Below are 18,353 nucleotides of genomic sequence, written 5' to 3'. Positions count from 1 at the left end.
TGCGAACAGCGTCAAATCAATATTAATGGAATTTGTCCATAAATGTTAATGTCCGTGAAAAATTTTTATTTGTCCGGAAATATTGTTGTAAATGTGTATCTCATATTTATGATGAAAGAAATGAATTTTGTAAACAAAATGGAAAAATCTGAAATTATATTTCTAAATAGCTGTAAGAATACATACCTATATATTGGTAAATTAGAGGCCCGCCCCGGTTTTGCTCGGGTTAAACCATAATAAAATGTAGCCTATACCTATACCTCTCGAAAGTTTTTTCTATATCTGTGCCAATTTTGTAAATCTTTATATTATAATCTCTCTCTCTAATATATATATTTGATTTCCGTTATTCATAGAACCTTAAAAAAACTAAAGGGAGTTCTTAATTGTTCTTTTCAAAACTTAAGATTCATCGCGAGTCGAGGAAAGCGAAATAAAAACAAAACTGGATAAAGTTTGACGTTGAACTAGGACTTGAGACAAAGACAGGCAAAAGAAGAGAAAAATAATAAACAGAAGTAAGTAAAGGTAGGCAGCTGTCTACTTAGCGCCGTTATAGGGTTGACACATAGAAGAAAAAGTAAAAAACTGTTTTTGAAGGAAATTATGACTATACAAATTATACCAAGTATAGTCTATACTTATTATAAATTGCTAGGACTATGTCTGTACTGTAGATGTATTAAATGTCTGTACATATTAAGGAAAAATCTGGAGATAATAAAAAAAAAATTAGGGGCATCTTTACGGGGCTGTCTGTATGTTTCTTCGCATCAATCAAGCAATATTTCATGTTTATTTATTAAAAATCTCTTTCAGTTTTTTTGTACTTAGCTATAAGGTCCCACTACAGGGCAAAAGCTTCCCCTGTCTGTTTCCAACCACTTCTATCCCTTGCTAGTTTTTGCCATCACTTTTCGAAGACCGACTGTTCGTAAGACTATTGCATCTTCTGATTGCCATGCGATGTATTTTCATGTGTTTTCGAAATGCCGGTCAATGTATACCGAATCCGGCAAAGTTTGCCGGATTCGGTATACATTGCTGGTTTTTCATTGCGGTAAATATATTATATACACTCATATCGAATACGCAATGTTCACGCATTCGCGTCGGCATGTATTCGAGTTCGGCGACAGTGTGGAGCTGAAATAATAATAAAACAAATGTAGGTTTATACGAGACAAAATGTATGAAATTAAGAAATGTCTAATATAAATTCAGGTGAGGGCGTAGTGACATTGAATTCGCGAGTGAATGAGGGCCGCGCTTCTATATATTTACGACGGAAATAAAATTGTCGTAAAGGCGAAATCCTACTGAAGTATCGTGCTTCAATTCATGATCTGTGCGTTTTAGCTAATAGTTGTACATTTTTTTGTATACTATTGTGGTAATATAGATATTATATATCGCATAAGAGGCGGAAGCGGAACGCGATAATAATGCTGAGCAAGGGGATATTATATGCTCACATATAATATGGTGTTTTTGAATAAAAGTATTTACAACATAAAGTACTATAAGTTAAAATTAAAAACTAAACAATAAATTAATTTAAATAAAAAATAATTGATATTAAATCGCGGTAAAGTTCCCAGAAGGCTGGCGACCGTCACCGGCCTTTGGGTCCCCAGAGACATCGACCAGGCGTGCGAATTTTTTTTGTAAAGGGATTTTGCATCCGCATGGCATTTTTGTACAAGAATTTGTAAATAAATAAATAAAGGTTCGATATCGCATCTACCACGAAACAAAAAACATCCTGCACGTCATTGCGTACACAAGTTCTCCCCTTTTTTTACACGACACGTACACGATATGTTAAAAAGAGTAAGCTTGTGCACATTAGTAACGTACTACGGGTTTCGTGGTAGACTTTCTGAAAATCGCTACCGTCTCTCCCTTGTACCCAATCAGAAGACAGAGATTTGCCGCTCCAGAATGCTGTTGGTTAGAATCCGGGATGGTCTAGACAGACAGAATTGTCTTCGTCATTATGTATTGTATGTTTTAGTGGAGTATGTAGGTGACCGAAGTAATAGCTAACAAAATTGTTTACCACAGATTTTTGATCTTATTGGTGGGCCTATAAAAAATATTGTAATCGTGTAAGTATGTATGTCGGGAAGAATCTTGCAGCTCAATTTTGAAGCAGATCTCTTCAACTGATTGAGCTGAAATTTTCTATACACGTTTGGATGACAATGCATTAGTATGAGCATGACCTTATTTCTAAGAATTGAATGAATAAAATAAAGTACCGTTTATGTTATTCGAGGTTCTATTTATCTTAAGTTTAGTGTAAAAGTAAACAAGGAGTAATAGTCAAATGAAATGAGGTTGTTAATGTACTTGTAAGTAACCTAAAGGGCTACAGTAACCGTTAACATTACGACGAGAGCCCAAGATCCGACGGGGTCTATTGGACCCTTTGAGTATAAACGGGTTAAGTAACCAATTTAGACAATTTGTGCCATAATGTCTCTTAATACGGTCTTTGAGACTTTTTGTTTTTGTAAGATAGAATACTAGCAGAGCTCCGCGATTTCGCTATAATAATAAAAATTAAAACACAATGGCGCGCAGAAATCGTTAAAACCATCCCTATAATAATTTCGTCCACTGGTATCATTTATTAGATATACATCAAACAACTTCCCAACCCTACTGCAAAAAGCAGTTATACTAAATACGTGTCGTATTTATAGTGTGCAAATTTCTATCTGGAGACTCCTAATTTCTTTTTTCTTTTCAATTGGTTACCTTTGGCCACAAGCTCGTGTATATAAAACTGCTCAAGATTAATTTTGAGTAAAATATAAAAAACTCAATATAATAATAATATATTTTTATTTCAGACACATTCAAATTCAAATGGCATAGGCATTATAATTGGGCACGCTATTATTAAAACTGGTATGAAGCTGTGTCCAGTCCAGTGACATACAATGTAACTCGGTATGTACACCCAGTAGAATATAACCTGGAATAACACATAGGGTACTTTTTATCCCGAAATTGTTGAAGGGAGCGAACTCCCGTGTGAATTTCGGGACTTGAGAATTTGGGAGTCTCTACATATTTATTTATTCATTATTTACTTATCCATCCGTCTTGGTCCACGGCAATGTCTGGCCAATAAATTACTAGAAAACATTCTTCAACTTTCTTTTTCGTCCAAATCTAAACACATTTTTAAATTGCCTGGAATTGACCGATTTTTTTTTCTCTAGCCTGTAGTTGTATCCCACTGCTGGGCAAAAGCCTCCCCTCACTTGACAGAACTTGTAAAAATTATTATCATTTTTCTATTTAAATATTCAATAGTAAAATCACTTTACTTCCAAGCCAATGTCGGGAGTGTGCATCGTATGTCAGAAGTCCCAAACAAACAAACACTGTTTTGTTTGGGAGACTGCTCAGTTCGGAAACTACCGATGTTTACCAAGCCCTTACTCGGCTTTACCGAGTTTAAACAATCAAAGGTAAGTTCACTTTGCATTGTTACGAAGATACAACAATATCAGTATATATTTGTTTCAATTACGACGTCCTCTGTGGTCATGATGCTACACTGAAGGTTCCAGGTTCGATTCCCGACCAGGTCAATACAGGATGGAAAATAAACTTTTTTAGATTTACCTGGGTAATATATCATCGTTGAGTTAGTATCCCATAACACAAGTCTCGAACTTATTTTGGGGCTAACATAATCTGTGCGATTTGTACATAATGAATAATTTATTATTTTTTTATATTTCCAAAGTCAGTTATTTAAATATAATTAAAACGCGCATTTTACTATACATTTTCACCAACATCTTAACATTATGTTTGCGTTAACTATTAACCAGTTCTGAAAGCTTATTGGTGGTAGTAGAGACTAAATAGCGAAGGAGAAACTCCAGTGTAAAGCTCTTTCCCTTGATTGACTTTTACAATTTAAGCGGGAGCAGAAGCAGCTCAAAACCTAACTGGAAGCATCAGATGACCTATATTTCAACAAACTTTCTGAATAAACGAATATGCATTTTTAAATTATAACCTGCATTTGCAATGCAAAGTACTTATTTCAAAGCAATATTTCTCTTTCAAAACCTCATAATGTCATGTCCGAAATAGTACGACCGTCTTTATTAACCGCCAACAAAGTCTCGTTTTATTGGCTCGTGCCAAGGAGCTCAGAATATAATAAATAAGATTTTTTGTTTTCAAAGTTAATTTCTTAGTAAATATTAAAAGAACTGTCGTTCATCTTCATTTCTAACCCCCGACGCAAAAGAGGGGTGTTATAAGTTTAACGTGTCTGTCTGTGTATATGTCTCGTAGCTTCCAAACGGATGAACCGATTTTCGTCTAGTTATTTTTGTGTCATAGATAATTTTATCCCGAGTGTTCTTAGCCATGTTTTATGAAAATCGGTTCAGCTGTTCAAAAGTTGTAGCGAAATGAATATTGAAAGTCGGGGGTTTATTAATTTGTCTAATAAATAAACTTGTTAATTAAAGTAATACTATTATTTATTCCTCAGGCTGGCAAAAAATTTATACCATTTTCCGAACATTCATTTTAAATGTAATTAGGTATGTATGTTCGGGTAGAATTTTGTAACTCAATTTTGAGGCAGATATCTTCAACCTATTGAGCTGAAATTTTTTGTTTCGTTTGGATGATAATGGAATATTTCATTACCAGATGGTGCACCCAAGAACGCCTCCTGACGAAGGAACTCTTCAACGGTTTGCTACCTACACATGATATTTTTGTCACGCATTGAAATGCAATAAGGTCTTTGTGACAACAATAAAAGCTTGTGTCAAAAATGTAATTTTTGTAAAAAACTTTATTTAATTCCGTAAGTCTATTTTATTCCAACTTCCATGAGCTCGATGTCATTCACGAAATATTTCAGTGTCCGCGAAAGGATCGTTTTTATATTACTTCGGGACGGAGGTTTCATTGGAAGATGTTTTTGTTTGTGCAATGAATGGCGTGGGTTTTGCATAATTAACGATTGAAGACGGGTATTTATTTCAATGCCTATTTTGCTAATGAAGTTTCGTTTTTTGTTGTTTAACAACAAAGTGCGTTATTTTTTATCAAAAAGCGTTGAATTAGATTTGATGGAGATGACAAAGTAGGGAAGCGGACCCTGGGCTCCGATGCTCAATGACTGAGAAGGGAATCAGGAAAACGGTCAGATGAAAGAGAGAGAATAACAGTTGAATTAGAAAACCATATTTTGGTATGTATATGTACTAAAATATGATTTTATATGACACAAACCATTTTCATTTTGCTTGGTTGTTTAAAACTTTTACGAATGATTATAGGTATAAGTACCTAGTTTTTATTTTTTCACAATTCGGTAACATATTCGGTAGTATAAATCGCAATATGATTTTTTTAGGTAAAATTAGTCTCGCCATATTGAAGGTAGTCACAAAAAAAAATATTCTCAAATATTGCCAGAAAAAGTAACAACTTCAGAAGGCGCAACGTAACTAAAATGATAACGATAGTCGTTATCATTTTAGTTATTATATTCTCGAAAAAAAAAAGTGCAGTGTTAAAAACTGTATGCAGATTTACATGCAATGAATATAAAATAAAACTGTGGAGCGCTGGATTTTATGCGGTCGTTTTTGTGTGGATTTCTCTCGAACGAATGTTGCTTTTCGTTTTTGTACAGCCGCGTTGATTTATCGGGTTGGAATGGAATCTATTTTAAGGGCAACCTTTTTAGCTTATATCACTTTTAAGAGTTCTGTAACTCAAAAGCTAAAAACAGAACCTTTATTCATTTCACTTCTTTGTTTATCTGTCTTTAGGTCTTTTGTCAGGAACGTCTAGAGGTATTAAATTAAAATGTTTCAAATGCGTCTCTGTGTACTTTTTAGCTGTCGAGAAACCAAATTTGTATAGCGTCGTAGCATGTAGTCATTGCAATTAGTAGTTGGGTCAATCCTTCCAACTTGTCTATGTTACCGAGGAGGGTGGCCCGGTGCGCCGGACGTTTCGTATCGGAGATCGAACATTTTCATTAACAATCCGGCATTACGTCGCTCGAGGAGGTTCGAGGAGGCTTATTTATAGAACAACTATTTTATATTTTGTGAAAATAAATAAATTAATAAGAAAAGCAACGATTTTAAAGGTAGAATAAAACACAAGAATATTTTAACGTAGTTTATTTTCGACTAGAAATCTCTTAAATAAACCAAATACCAGCTTTGGCGTCACTTTCTGTTATCAACGAAGCCACATATGAAACATTAAGATTGATAGAAAATACTATTTACAACATCCACTGGTACTAACATTGCTTTTATTAATTTATGTATGATATAAACAAAACATCAAAAATATAATGTATGAAGTGTAACATCTCTACCAAAGCTGAAGATCAACATTACTGAAAAAACTATCGATTAAATTTTTTTTCATATAAAAAATCTAGATCAAATTCGGTTCATCTTCTATGATGCCACGGATCGATATACAGATAGACAGACTTTAAATTTATAATTATCCTTCTTCTGTAGTCGGGGTTTTAAGATATAGACAGAATTGTAATTGCTGTTTTTTTTCCCCTTTTTTTAATGTCTGGTGCGACGGGCTACAAAAATACCTTCTATATAGACATGCGAATGGAGAGATGTTACACATTTTAAATTATTTTTAAAGCAATCGTAATTTAACAACGAGAAAAATAAAAAACAGCATTGCATTACATTAATACAAAATAAATTCATTTTCTCTTGACAATATTTACTAAAATAAAATCGAGTATATTCATTTAAAATGTAACAATGAAAAATTCGTAAAAATTCTGAATTATTTTTTAACGGCTTCATAAGCCACGGAAAATTGAGCCTTGTACTTTATAAAATAACGTCTATTTTTAACCAGTAAATTAACTTATATCATGTTTCTGAAAACAAGCGCTTTTATAAAGATGGCAACACAATACACTCGTATTTACAATAACTTTTTAGATATTACTGATATTATATATTGTATTTTTAATATTATCATTATACATAATTCCTATGTGATTGTGAATATGACTACTGATATCAATTAATGGTACACCTATTCTATTGATATGAACAGATATAATGCAATAATTCGATTTTAGATAGGCAATTAATATTATTTGCAACATATATTTTTCTAATCGAGGACAATGCCAAATAGATTCATTCGGTGCTACGCGTAATTTATAACAAAAACGAAACGATTACGTTATGTTTTAAATATTGAGTCTTGACTGCAATACTGCACGTGAGTTTAAAAATGAAGACAGAGCCCTTTCAACATGTTAAAATGGGTTCAAAGACTGAGATCCTCATGACCAAGGTTTTAACAACTAAAATAAATTTATTCAAAAATCTGGTGGATATCACGAAAAAATGATTATCTTTACACTAACTATAATAACGGCATTTTGAATCTTTTCTTTCGTGTTTTAGCTAACGTGTCGTGATTACGTGGCAGACGCCGTGCTCGCAGACAGACTTGTGAATTTATGAAATTATTAATTAGTAACACCTAAATTTGTGACAAATATAATATTACACAATACTTTAGCTGCTAAATGGCCATTTCCTGCTAATTCCATGAAATCTTTTGACCTCCGACTGAATTATTGAAGAAAATTGACTTTTGCCACAATGAGTCAGCTGGAATGTGAATAGCACAGGAGCACGTAATAAAATAATAGTTCCTGAACGCAGACTGAACGTGATCCGAGCCGAGGCGGGAAAGCTCCCGGGCTTCAAAGGCTCTTTGTAAATTTTCCTGTTTCTGTCACAATTTTAACCCGAGATATATAACAAATTTTAACTGAATTAATTATTGAGCTATAATCCTCCCAGGATTATACCCAGTAGTGGGACACATTGTAGCTATTTAAAAAATCATAATTTCAGTAAAGTAGTCAATAAATAGGAGGTACTAACCTACTATTTACTGAAATGGCTAAATGGCGGTAGGCAGTCGTAAAATATATACGTATATTTTTAAGCTATCCGGGTAAAATTTGACACCAGTGTTATTACAGCAATAACACACTCAATTACAAACAAGTAAGCTAAAAGGCTAAGTGGTTTTCTGCTTAATTATTAAAAACTATTTGGTTAAATCTCACAATATCTTGATTTAAACCGAATTGAAAGTGGGTTTTTTGTAAGAGACCTGTTTTCGCCCGTAATATAGCCCGGAAGCAAGAAGAAAGGACTGGATGTCAAGCAAGCAATTGGCATCATATTACACGACTGGCAGAATAAGAGAACAATATAAATGTCAAAATTCATTCGAAACACATTTGCCATTATGTTTCTAGTTCGAAAATAAAATGAAATTGTTTAAGGAAAAAATAATTTCGAAGATATCACGAAAACTTGTACTTATTTTGATGAAAATATATTGAAATTAAATCGCTTTTCCATAATTATTAAATTTATTTTTTTTTGTTATATATATTCTGTACTTAAATTGTCATAGATAATTATAACATTTAATTAATAATAAACTGACACATATTTAATTTTATAAAAAAAAAACGCTTAATTAATAGATAGAAATCATTTTTATAATTTGGTTGTTTTTATGGTATTCTTCTTAATCTACAATATCATAATCCTATTATATCGCCCGCTCGAGACGGCTAGGCAATTTGCGAAATTCTTTTAGATTATTTTTGGTTCAATCCAAAATTTTACTATCTTATATTATCTATTACGACTTAAATATATTATGTTTAAAACTATCTATACACAGCTTCCAGAAATTTATTGCGTTTTCTTTATAGATAATAAAACACACAATTCTATGATATTTTCAAAAGGGTCTCCATAAAAATTACATATATTTGATTCACAAACATTTTTTACAATATTAGTTTACAGCGAATATTTTTTAAAATAAATTATTGTAACATTCATAATATTTTATTTACAATAGTTATATAGTTATAAATTCATTTGGAATGACTTGATATGTCCTACGATATTTGCAATACTGACATGTTATTACTATGATAATATAATTTATACAATTTATTTAATTAATAAAGTTCATTAGCGCTTTTCCCCATATGTTAAATTATATAATTCGATTACAATGTTTAACACTGAGTGCTTTCTACCAGGAAGTGAGAGGAACAGAGTTATAATATAAGTATTTAATTTTAATACTCTTTAATTTAACTTTAATAGGTACTCCAAGTTTCTTTAAGTGTTAATTGTTATAATATTTTCTTATTATTTTATATTCCTTTGCATATATATTTTTTCTACTTAGATAAGCAATATTAATAAATAAAAAAAAAACGACTTTTTAGAGCGATGGGAAACCACGCCTCTGCCGGTTCAGAAGAACAAAACAACGCAAAGGTATACGCATAATGTCATCTTGATATAATCTTGTCACTTTCGCAAAAAGTAATTTTCAAACAATGCCACTTTCGCAGAATGATATTAAATTTTTACACATACACACTATATTGAGATTCTAATACATACCAAAATGTTTGTATCCATAATTACTGGCCCCAATGTATTAGTATTATTTGAGAAAACATTTTGCGAAATTGACGTCGAATCCGAAATCCGAGAATAAATAATAAAAAAGGTTAATTAAAAAACATTATTTTATTAATCCAACTAGGGAGGTACAGTATACCATCACACATAGGTAATTCAAAAGATAGATATAATTAGGAATAGTATTTTCGTTGAAACTATTTGACCGATATCTCGAACATGGAATCTAATAATATTGGTTCTGTGCAGAAACTTGTTGAACCCACCAACATCTTCAAGGGTACAGTAGTCTGAATATCTTATCAACCCATTACAAATTCTCGGAAATAATTAAACTCACTCGCCCTTCGATAGCGGATACTCAAAATAATAAATGTGTTCATCGACAGAAACATTATACAAATTCCTTATAGAAATAATTAGAAATAATAATTAGAAATAATCTATGGCTCGTAGCTTCGCCCGCGAGAATTTCATTTTTATAGGAAGAATTAAAGGAAAAGATAGAAGAAAGGAAAAAAAAATCTCCTGATTGGTTGATAGAGCGTGAAGACGTAACATACAAACAAACGCATTTATAATTATTTAGAATAGTTAGGATGATAATGCCCAGACTTACCTTCTTTTATTTGTAACAGAATGAACTGATTGTATCAAATGATTCGACGTAACAAAGTTTGGTGTACGTCTGTGAGATCTCTTGATACAGATCGTCATATTAATTTCTCTTTACGTATTCTGATCAAAGGCCCGCAATAAATAAAATATGAGACAATATTGTACAACAAATAACTTGTGAACAACACAAAAAAGCGATATTATATTGTTCTGTGTACTTTGGTTTTTATTGTTCAGTTGTACTTCTGAATGCGAACCTGTATATGTTTTTTTGATAATAATTTTACAATTCTCGTATTTATAAAAATATGCATAAGGGCGCAAAAATACGAAAAATATGCTCACAGAATTTTACACTCTTTTTTTGATAAGGTATATCAATTATATGAAATAACACGAATATTATAGAGTAAATTACGCAGTCAGTTTGGAGCATATATATATATATATATACGTGATTTTTTGAATATATTTACACAACTTATCACTAAATATATTTACAAAAGTATCACAGGAATCTTAATATGAAATTGGAACAGGTAACTCAGACTAGATAACTTGTACTTAGCTCAATTATTTAACGAAATAGTAACACTGGGTACAGTCAATACTTTGAAGTAATTACAAAGAATACTTACTTAATACTTTATTGCACAAATACTTCACTCGGATAAACACACAATAAACTATACACTGAAACCTTCCTCAGGAATCCTTTTTTCTTATTGGTGAAAACCGCATGACTAAATCAATGCAATAGTTTTTGTGTTTATCGCGAACAGACAGACAGATAGACAGACGCGACAGAGGACTATGCTATAATATGTAAGGAATAAGGATAAACGTTTAGACATGATAGAAAGGTTACATATTATGTACTATATAAGGCATACATTACATACTTACGAGGCGGGATTTAGGAGATCTGAGGCAAAGCCGAGGGCTGTATTTGTAATTTTTGTGTATTTCGATCACCGTCATTATCCTATTTTAAATTTCAACCACGACAAGAATCTTTTAACTGGCCTAATTTATGAATAAATAATCTGTGTTGGGGGTAACAAACAAAATTTCATAAAAATCGGTCAAGACGTTTCGGAGTAGTATGTCAACTAACATTGTGACACGAAATTTTATTGCATATAAAGAAGTTATAATTATGCATGTCACACATGCTTTTTAAATAATGAGTAGAAAACTTCAGGAAAGCTCAGTTTTTTTATCCCATATTTAAATTTAACTTTAAATTGTCGTTTGTAAATAACGTTTATTAAAAAAAAACGTACCGAGTCAAAAGTTCTAAAATCAATTCGAACGCGTCAACCTGTGAACTGCTAACATTTGAGCATTTTGCGATTGACAGCCCAATTTATCGATGACCGCTGTATTTCCAACTGGTGCTTCAGAGGTAGCCGCAGCCGTTTGAAACCAATGACAGACGAAGTACCACACCGCAACTAGTCTGCCTATAAATAGTAGAAAAGAGATTTTAACTTATTTTTTTACCCAATCTACCAAATCTAGTGGTCCAGATTGGTTGCAGAACAGTGTTGCCAGTAAAAAGGTCACAGTGCCTTTATTTATTTTCTGCTTTTCATAGACAGAATGTAGTCAATTATTTTAGGCGTAGCACATATGAGCGTATATTTACTCGAAATAATTATATTGCCTAATAGCGCAATATGGTCCGTTGAGCAGCTTTCATGTTAGTTTAATGTTGAAAATCTGGTTAATGGTTAATTTAAATTAGAATCATTGACTGTACCCGTATAGTGATGTTGAAAAATAGAATCAGAAATAATTTCAATTTATAACTATTGGTTATAAAAATAAGAAATATCTATTTCGTACTGAAAATATACATTATTACAAAGCAACAGTGTCACTGTTCACCACACTAGGATTCCCTGTGTCGTGGCGAGCAGTGTTTTCCCCTTTTATATTATTTCATATATAATAATGAGAGAAACACTGTTTCCAAATAAAATCATGCTTAAATTATATGAGATCAATAAAAAATGAGCGATGTTATAGTAGTTGTTAAAGTAGCAACATATCACGTGTAATATCTGATATCTCATCTTCACAAGAACCCGACGGGTGACCTTATTGGGCAGGAATAAAATAACACATATCCCCAGTTTCCTGTAACATATTGCCATCCCTTTTCCCGAAATCACTTGCACATATTGCAGAAAAGTGAGAGAATAGGTGTTAGGGTACACATCTTACATATAATTTTTGACATATAGATATAGGTAATTCAGTGATTAATGATCACTTTTATGCTACATTTATTTTCAAAAAGCCTATTAATTCGGAAACTTTTCGGTTAATATTTGTAAAAATTTTCTAATTTAATAATTTACGGAAAACAATTTCAGTGACAATAGAAAATTATTACGAAAAACCATCGTTTAAAATAATATATAGATAGAACAACTATTTATCGCATCATTTAAAGAAAATACATGAGTTGTAGCATAAATCTAAAAAAAAAAATCGCAAAGGCGGACTTATTTTAAATGCATTTTCATTACAGCCAACCTTTGGGTGAAAAGAAAAAGTAAAAATAATATAAAACACAGATAACAAGAATTTTTCGACGGCAAAATCAAAACTGATTTTGTAATAATATATAAGTTAGAGAGCCATATAACATGAAACGAAAGGTAGAAAAATACTTTATAATATTTTAATTAACACTCATTAAACAGCTACTTCAAACATACAATTAATCATTCAGTTGTCAGTGTAATATACATAACCTAAATACTAACCGGTTTACACTACGTCACTTTTGTTGAGTAGCCCATTGTTACTACTCCCGTCCTCTTGTCAGATTTGATAGTCCCTGAGTGGTCTTACTGACTCCGCGGACGATCTTGGAGTAGGATCTACTCCTGACAGCCCTAAGGAGCCGCTCCTTCGGACAACCAAAGTCTTCGTCCCAAAATCTGTGACGAAGTTGTCGTTTCTTGTCGGCGGCGTATTGGCTCTGACTGTTTGGTAACCGCAGCAAGGTGGATATCGTGATGTGAGGATCTTCTTGAAGGCCTCTCTGAACTCTGTGTTGAAGATAGAGTAGATGATCGGGTTGAAGGCCGAGTTGGAGTAGCCGAGCCACGTGAGGATCTTGAAGGCTAGGTCTGCAACAATAATACAGATTTTAGCTTTGGAAATGTAGAATGAAACCAAAAATACGAGAGAATGAAAGAGATATATATATTGCATCCTTTTCGTTTCATGTACCTAGTCGTATAAGAATACCACTGTATTGAGACAAGAGAACCTTTTGTTGAGTCATGGTCATTGAGTGGAATGAAACACACACAAAGAGAGTCCTTCTCTCTTAATATTAATGTCCACTGCATTATTTTGCCATTTCCTTCTTCATTTCGTAAATTTTCAACTAGCGTGCAGGTTTCCTCACGATGTTTTTACCTTCATTAGAAGCAAGTGGTGGTCGATATAAACTACTGAATCTAACTAGATTGGTATATAAACTCATGTCGCAGTCGAGTAGGATTTGAACCTGGGAAATTACTGTCACAAGCGGACGATCTTAATCACTGGAGCACCACTTCCTTTGTAATTAATACATTTAATGGTATTTGGATGTTAATTATAGAAGTTAGCGTGGGTTTATATACCGTTAGTCTAGTTTATCGACAGAATAAAAAGAAATACCGAAATAGTAAGAACATAAAGCAATTGTCTAAATGAAATTTTCATTAGGTATTTTCGCCCAGCTCTGAGAAAATATAATTTATTTCATTGATTTACTGAGAAAACATAAAATTAATTGAAACTCGTCTTATTTTAATGAAAATAGCACTGTTATATCAATTTTAAAAACAAATCAAATTGAAACTATCATCATTTCGTTTCGTATAATTTGTATTTTTCATCTTCAAAGAAATTTTATTCTATTATCTCTGAAACCTTATTAAAGTTTATACTAGTATTAAAAGATCCACAGTTTCGCTCCGCTTCGTGTTTCCTACTATTATAGTGTTTATATGGACTATATGTATGTATACTGTGTGACTATATATATTCATGTGTTTATAGTGAGAAGGCTGCAGTCTACCACATCAATTGGTCGGGAGGAATTTGACTCTTTTTGAAAATCCATATTTATAATTCAACCAGTAGTGACACACTCAGGCCAGATAAGTTGGCCAACGTGTATGCCGACATGTAGTTTCGAAGTTTACGCGCCAAAAGATCAGTATCGCTCTATACACTTTGTAGGTCCATTATGTTTAAACGAGCTGAGCTGCCAAAATAGGGGGTGTATTCTCAAAAGGCGTGTTTACAGTTCGTTACCTACCACATCAATTGGTCGGGAGGAATTTGACTCTTTTTGAAAATCCATATTTATAATTCAACCAGTAGTGACACACTCAGGCCAGATAAGTTGGCCAACGTGTATGCCGACATGTAGTTTCGAAGTTTACGCGCCAAAAGATCAGTATCGCTCTATACACTTTGTAGGTCCATTATGTTTAAACGAGCTGAGCTGCCAAAATAGGGGGTGTATTCTCAAAAGGCGTGTTTACAGTTCGTTAGCAGCTCATTACAGGCGTTCGACGTAAAAGAGAAAACAAAAACTAAAAAATAAGCACAAAGCGTTCTCAAAGGGAATTTACGGTTCAATTTTAACACTGACATACAAGTTACTCACAGATACTAAACTTTAATATTTTTTACCGGTAGAAAATAAAAAAGACGATTTTCGTGGCGTGTGGTCACCACGCTCGTCCGTTATCTAGAGGTCTTGGGTTCGATTCCTTGCGCGCGCAAACATTTGAACTTGTTATCATATATATGTCTTCGGTTCTGAGTGTGTGTGCCCGTGTGTGTATTCGTTGGATACTATATACATTTAGTGCTTTGTGTGGGCCATTAAGTGTTGTAAATGCAATGAATAGCAATTTTATTAAATTCTACAAAAATATACAAACTCACGCGGCTCGAGTAGCATTCGAACCTGGGACCTCTCACCACCACCTCATTGACAGAATCACAGAAAAAATCATTACAAGCACGGAAATCATACGTACCAGGTATGCAAGTCTTGCAGAAAGCAGCCACGATATTGACACAGAAGAAAGGCACCCAGCAGAGGAGGAACACCCCCATAATGATGCCGACAGTAATGGCCGCTTTGTGGTCAGACACGTGGTACGGGGACGAGTGCACGTGTGTGTGCACCCTGGTCCGGACGGATTTGGTCCGGTTGTCCGGTAACTGCACGGTCCGGGTCACGGCACGAATGGATTTCACGTGCTTCTGCGCGTAGCAGTAGAGCCTGAGGGAGAAAACGAATTGTGTGAGTGATATCGACGAGACTGGTCTGTAATTGGGTTTGAGAATAGTCAAGATTACAAATATATTTTTTTAATTTATTTTGATAGTAACTGCCTTTGATCTCGTGTGATTTTTGGGATAGTACCCTATATGTTATCGCTAACATAAATGTTTGTTTGTATACAAACATTCATACAACTATCGCTACAATTTTCTTTCAGTTTTACCCATATATCAATCTGTCTTGTAGAGTTTGCGTGATTCATTCAATCATTCATTAGCATTTATAATATAAAGGGCCTATTTCATCACTTTCTGATAAAATATCATATTGTAATGTGACAGATAAACTAACCTGCTAGATAATGCGTTTTTTCGGTTGCTTTACAACATACAATTCTTTAAGACATTAATCATAAACGCTTTTCAATCAAAGAATACGAATTTAGAATCTAAACCCTACTCGTACAACTTATCAATATCCTTTGAAATCCATAGATTAATTAATTTAACTTAGAATTTATTTAGAGCAACTCTGCGTCTTGAGGGTTATCAACTGGGAGTTTGCTGAACGCTCCAGAAAGTTCCAGAGTTTGATCGACCAATAAAATTATATTTATTGGGTAATCGCTTAATGTTCCAGCCGCTTCTGTTTATTTCATATATTCATATTTATTCATTAAATAAGACACCAATTTCGTAAAATTTTAATATTGACGATAATGTTGTAGTGGAGTTTGTAGTTTTTATTAATTACATTTGGTTATTATTAATTTTCAATAATCTTGTACACAATACTCAGTTCACTACAAGATCTAGAGCAGAACAGTCGGACGATATTTAGATGACATTACGGCATAAGCAACACAATAGGTCAATTCAGCCATTCTAGGTCAGAATTGTCTAACAATAGTCGGGTAATATTTATACGACTGTATATTGGTGGACTAGAAACGATTGTTAAATTGCAGCTGGAGGTGATATAGGTTTATAGACAATGCAGCAGTTTAATAGGGTAGAAGGTTGTGAAATAGGCCAAAATCTTCGATTCTACGATATGGAGAAATAAGTGTTTATGAATTAGCTTGTTTCGCGGCATGTTCCCTGTTACTTTCGAGGTTATGACGCAAAGCCCGGGTAAGCATAAAAATAACCTAAAAATTCGTGCTTGACGAAAACCCTCCTTGAGAATACTATTAATATTGCCTATCAGTTGTCTAGGCTATGTGTCCTTTAGCCATCTCGTTCGTAGCATGGCAGAATATGTAGTGAGCCTATTCTAGGCGGAACCAACTTACTAATACCACGTCCACCACAAAACCACTTATGAATATGATAAGTTTTATTAAGGTACAATGAATTTCGAATTTCGATTAATGTATTGTGTTATCATATTATTCCACATGTATTTGGACAACAACATATTTTGTATTCCAATTCAATAGAATCAAGAAGTATAAACAGAACCTTACAATATTAAAATTAATATTTTATGAACACAAAAAATTGACATCCCGGTCCAGCGGGGTAAAATATGTGAAACGGATTTTCCAATCGAAACATTTTTATTATTTGTACGAATATGAAATCTTTTTGCTTTTCGCATAATAAATTGTTTTTTTTTTCAATTCCCTCCATTGAAATCACATGCTTTATTTTTTATTACAGGTTAAAATGCTGGTTTCGGGAATACAAATGGAATTTGTCGATTGATGAAAAAATAAACATGTGAAGATATTTTTTGTGAAATTACTTTCTGTATTTCAAGAAACCATTTTTCATAAGCACTTTAATCAGTTACCCACTTTTTAGTACCGGCAACTCCATACTATACATTGCTTTGTTTATCCTAATCCTAACATTTCTTATCTCTTCATTTATTTACTCAAAGAATTTTCTTTTTATATTTAAATAGGACATAGTATTTTAATAAGAAAGGACGGAGTCGCGGTTATAAATATGCGTTGAATAAGTAATTATTTCGTTGAAACAAAGAAATGGCGAATATGATACCTAGAGGGCACGCGCAAAATGCGCTTACATTTCGTTAATGGCTTTGGAGTTAGATAGTAAGTATGCATAAATACGTCCTTTGATATGACGCCGTCAAAGTCGTGTGGTTTCTCAGCCATCACGCTAGGTCTGTCAGGTATATATTCACTTTGCGGCGATCAAACACAGCACCTAGTTCCCGCTACAGCTTAAGTAACGATGATAATTGCCAAATCTCACCTGCAGTATATACTGATCATGACAATACACGGCAGTATGAAGGATATGCAGCTGGACACGATGGCGTATGTCGGGGTCAGGACCAGGGCGCAGGTGGGGTACCGCGGGGGACGCTGCGTCGCTAGAGCTTCCTCGTCAGGTCTGTGGAGCCCTAGAGAGATGGGCAGGAAGCTGACTAAGGCAGCTAATATCCAGATCATGGCTATAGTGATGATGGCCACGCGCCGTGTCACCCAGCGACCGTATCTGAAAGATAATTCTTTATTAGAACAAATAAATTGTATTTTTGAATTATTTATTCAATTAAGTTCATAGATGGATGTGTGGATAGGATGAATAGGATAAGGAATTAATGTGTGAGGGGAAGTCGGAACGTAGCACCAGATTTTGGCATTTTCTGAGAAGGGAAGCTAACTTTGTATAATGGGTACAGGATATAGGTAAATTGGTAGAAAAGTGGACGAAGACCGAAGAAGAGATGGCTGAAATGCGTTTAGTAAAGATAGGAATGGCAACGAGGAATGTGACAATCAGACTGGGAGAAGTATAGGAGGCTGACATGCTGTATCAAACTCACAAAGTGGGATAAAGATAGGCGGAGAATGATGTTCATTTCAATTTTAGAAATGCGTT

The 18,353-nt window shown here is 33.5% G+C and overlaps 1 protein-coding gene across 1 annotated transcript in view; it reads right to left on the bottom strand.

The window, feature by feature from the left end:
* Positions 1–6,182: 6,182 nt before the first annotated feature.
* Positions 6,183–18,353, bottom strand: part of LOC128680553 (dopamine receptor 1-like) — a 63,109-nt gene continuing 50,938 nt past the window's right edge. The window contains exons 6-8 of the mRNA XM_053763777.2: positions 17,721–17,966; positions 15,242–15,489; positions 6,183–13,321 (exon numbers count right to left, since the gene is read on the bottom strand). Of these exons, the coding sequence (XP_053619752.1) occupies positions 13,011–13,321; positions 15,242–15,489; positions 17,721–17,966 (805 nt within the window). The 3' untranslated portion in view covers positions 6,183–13,010. The remainder of the gene's footprint in view (positions 13,322–15,241; positions 15,490–17,720; positions 17,967–18,353) is intronic.

Source organism: Plodia interpunctella, chromosome 24 (assembly GCF_027563975.2).
Source record: "Plodia interpunctella isolate USDA-ARS_2022_Savannah chromosome 24, ilPloInte3.2, whole genome shotgun sequence".
NCBI classification, from domain to species: Eukaryota; Metazoa; Arthropoda; class Insecta; order Lepidoptera; family Pyralidae; genus Plodia; species Plodia interpunctella.
This window is presented reverse-complemented; position numbering and strand designations above follow the sequence as displayed.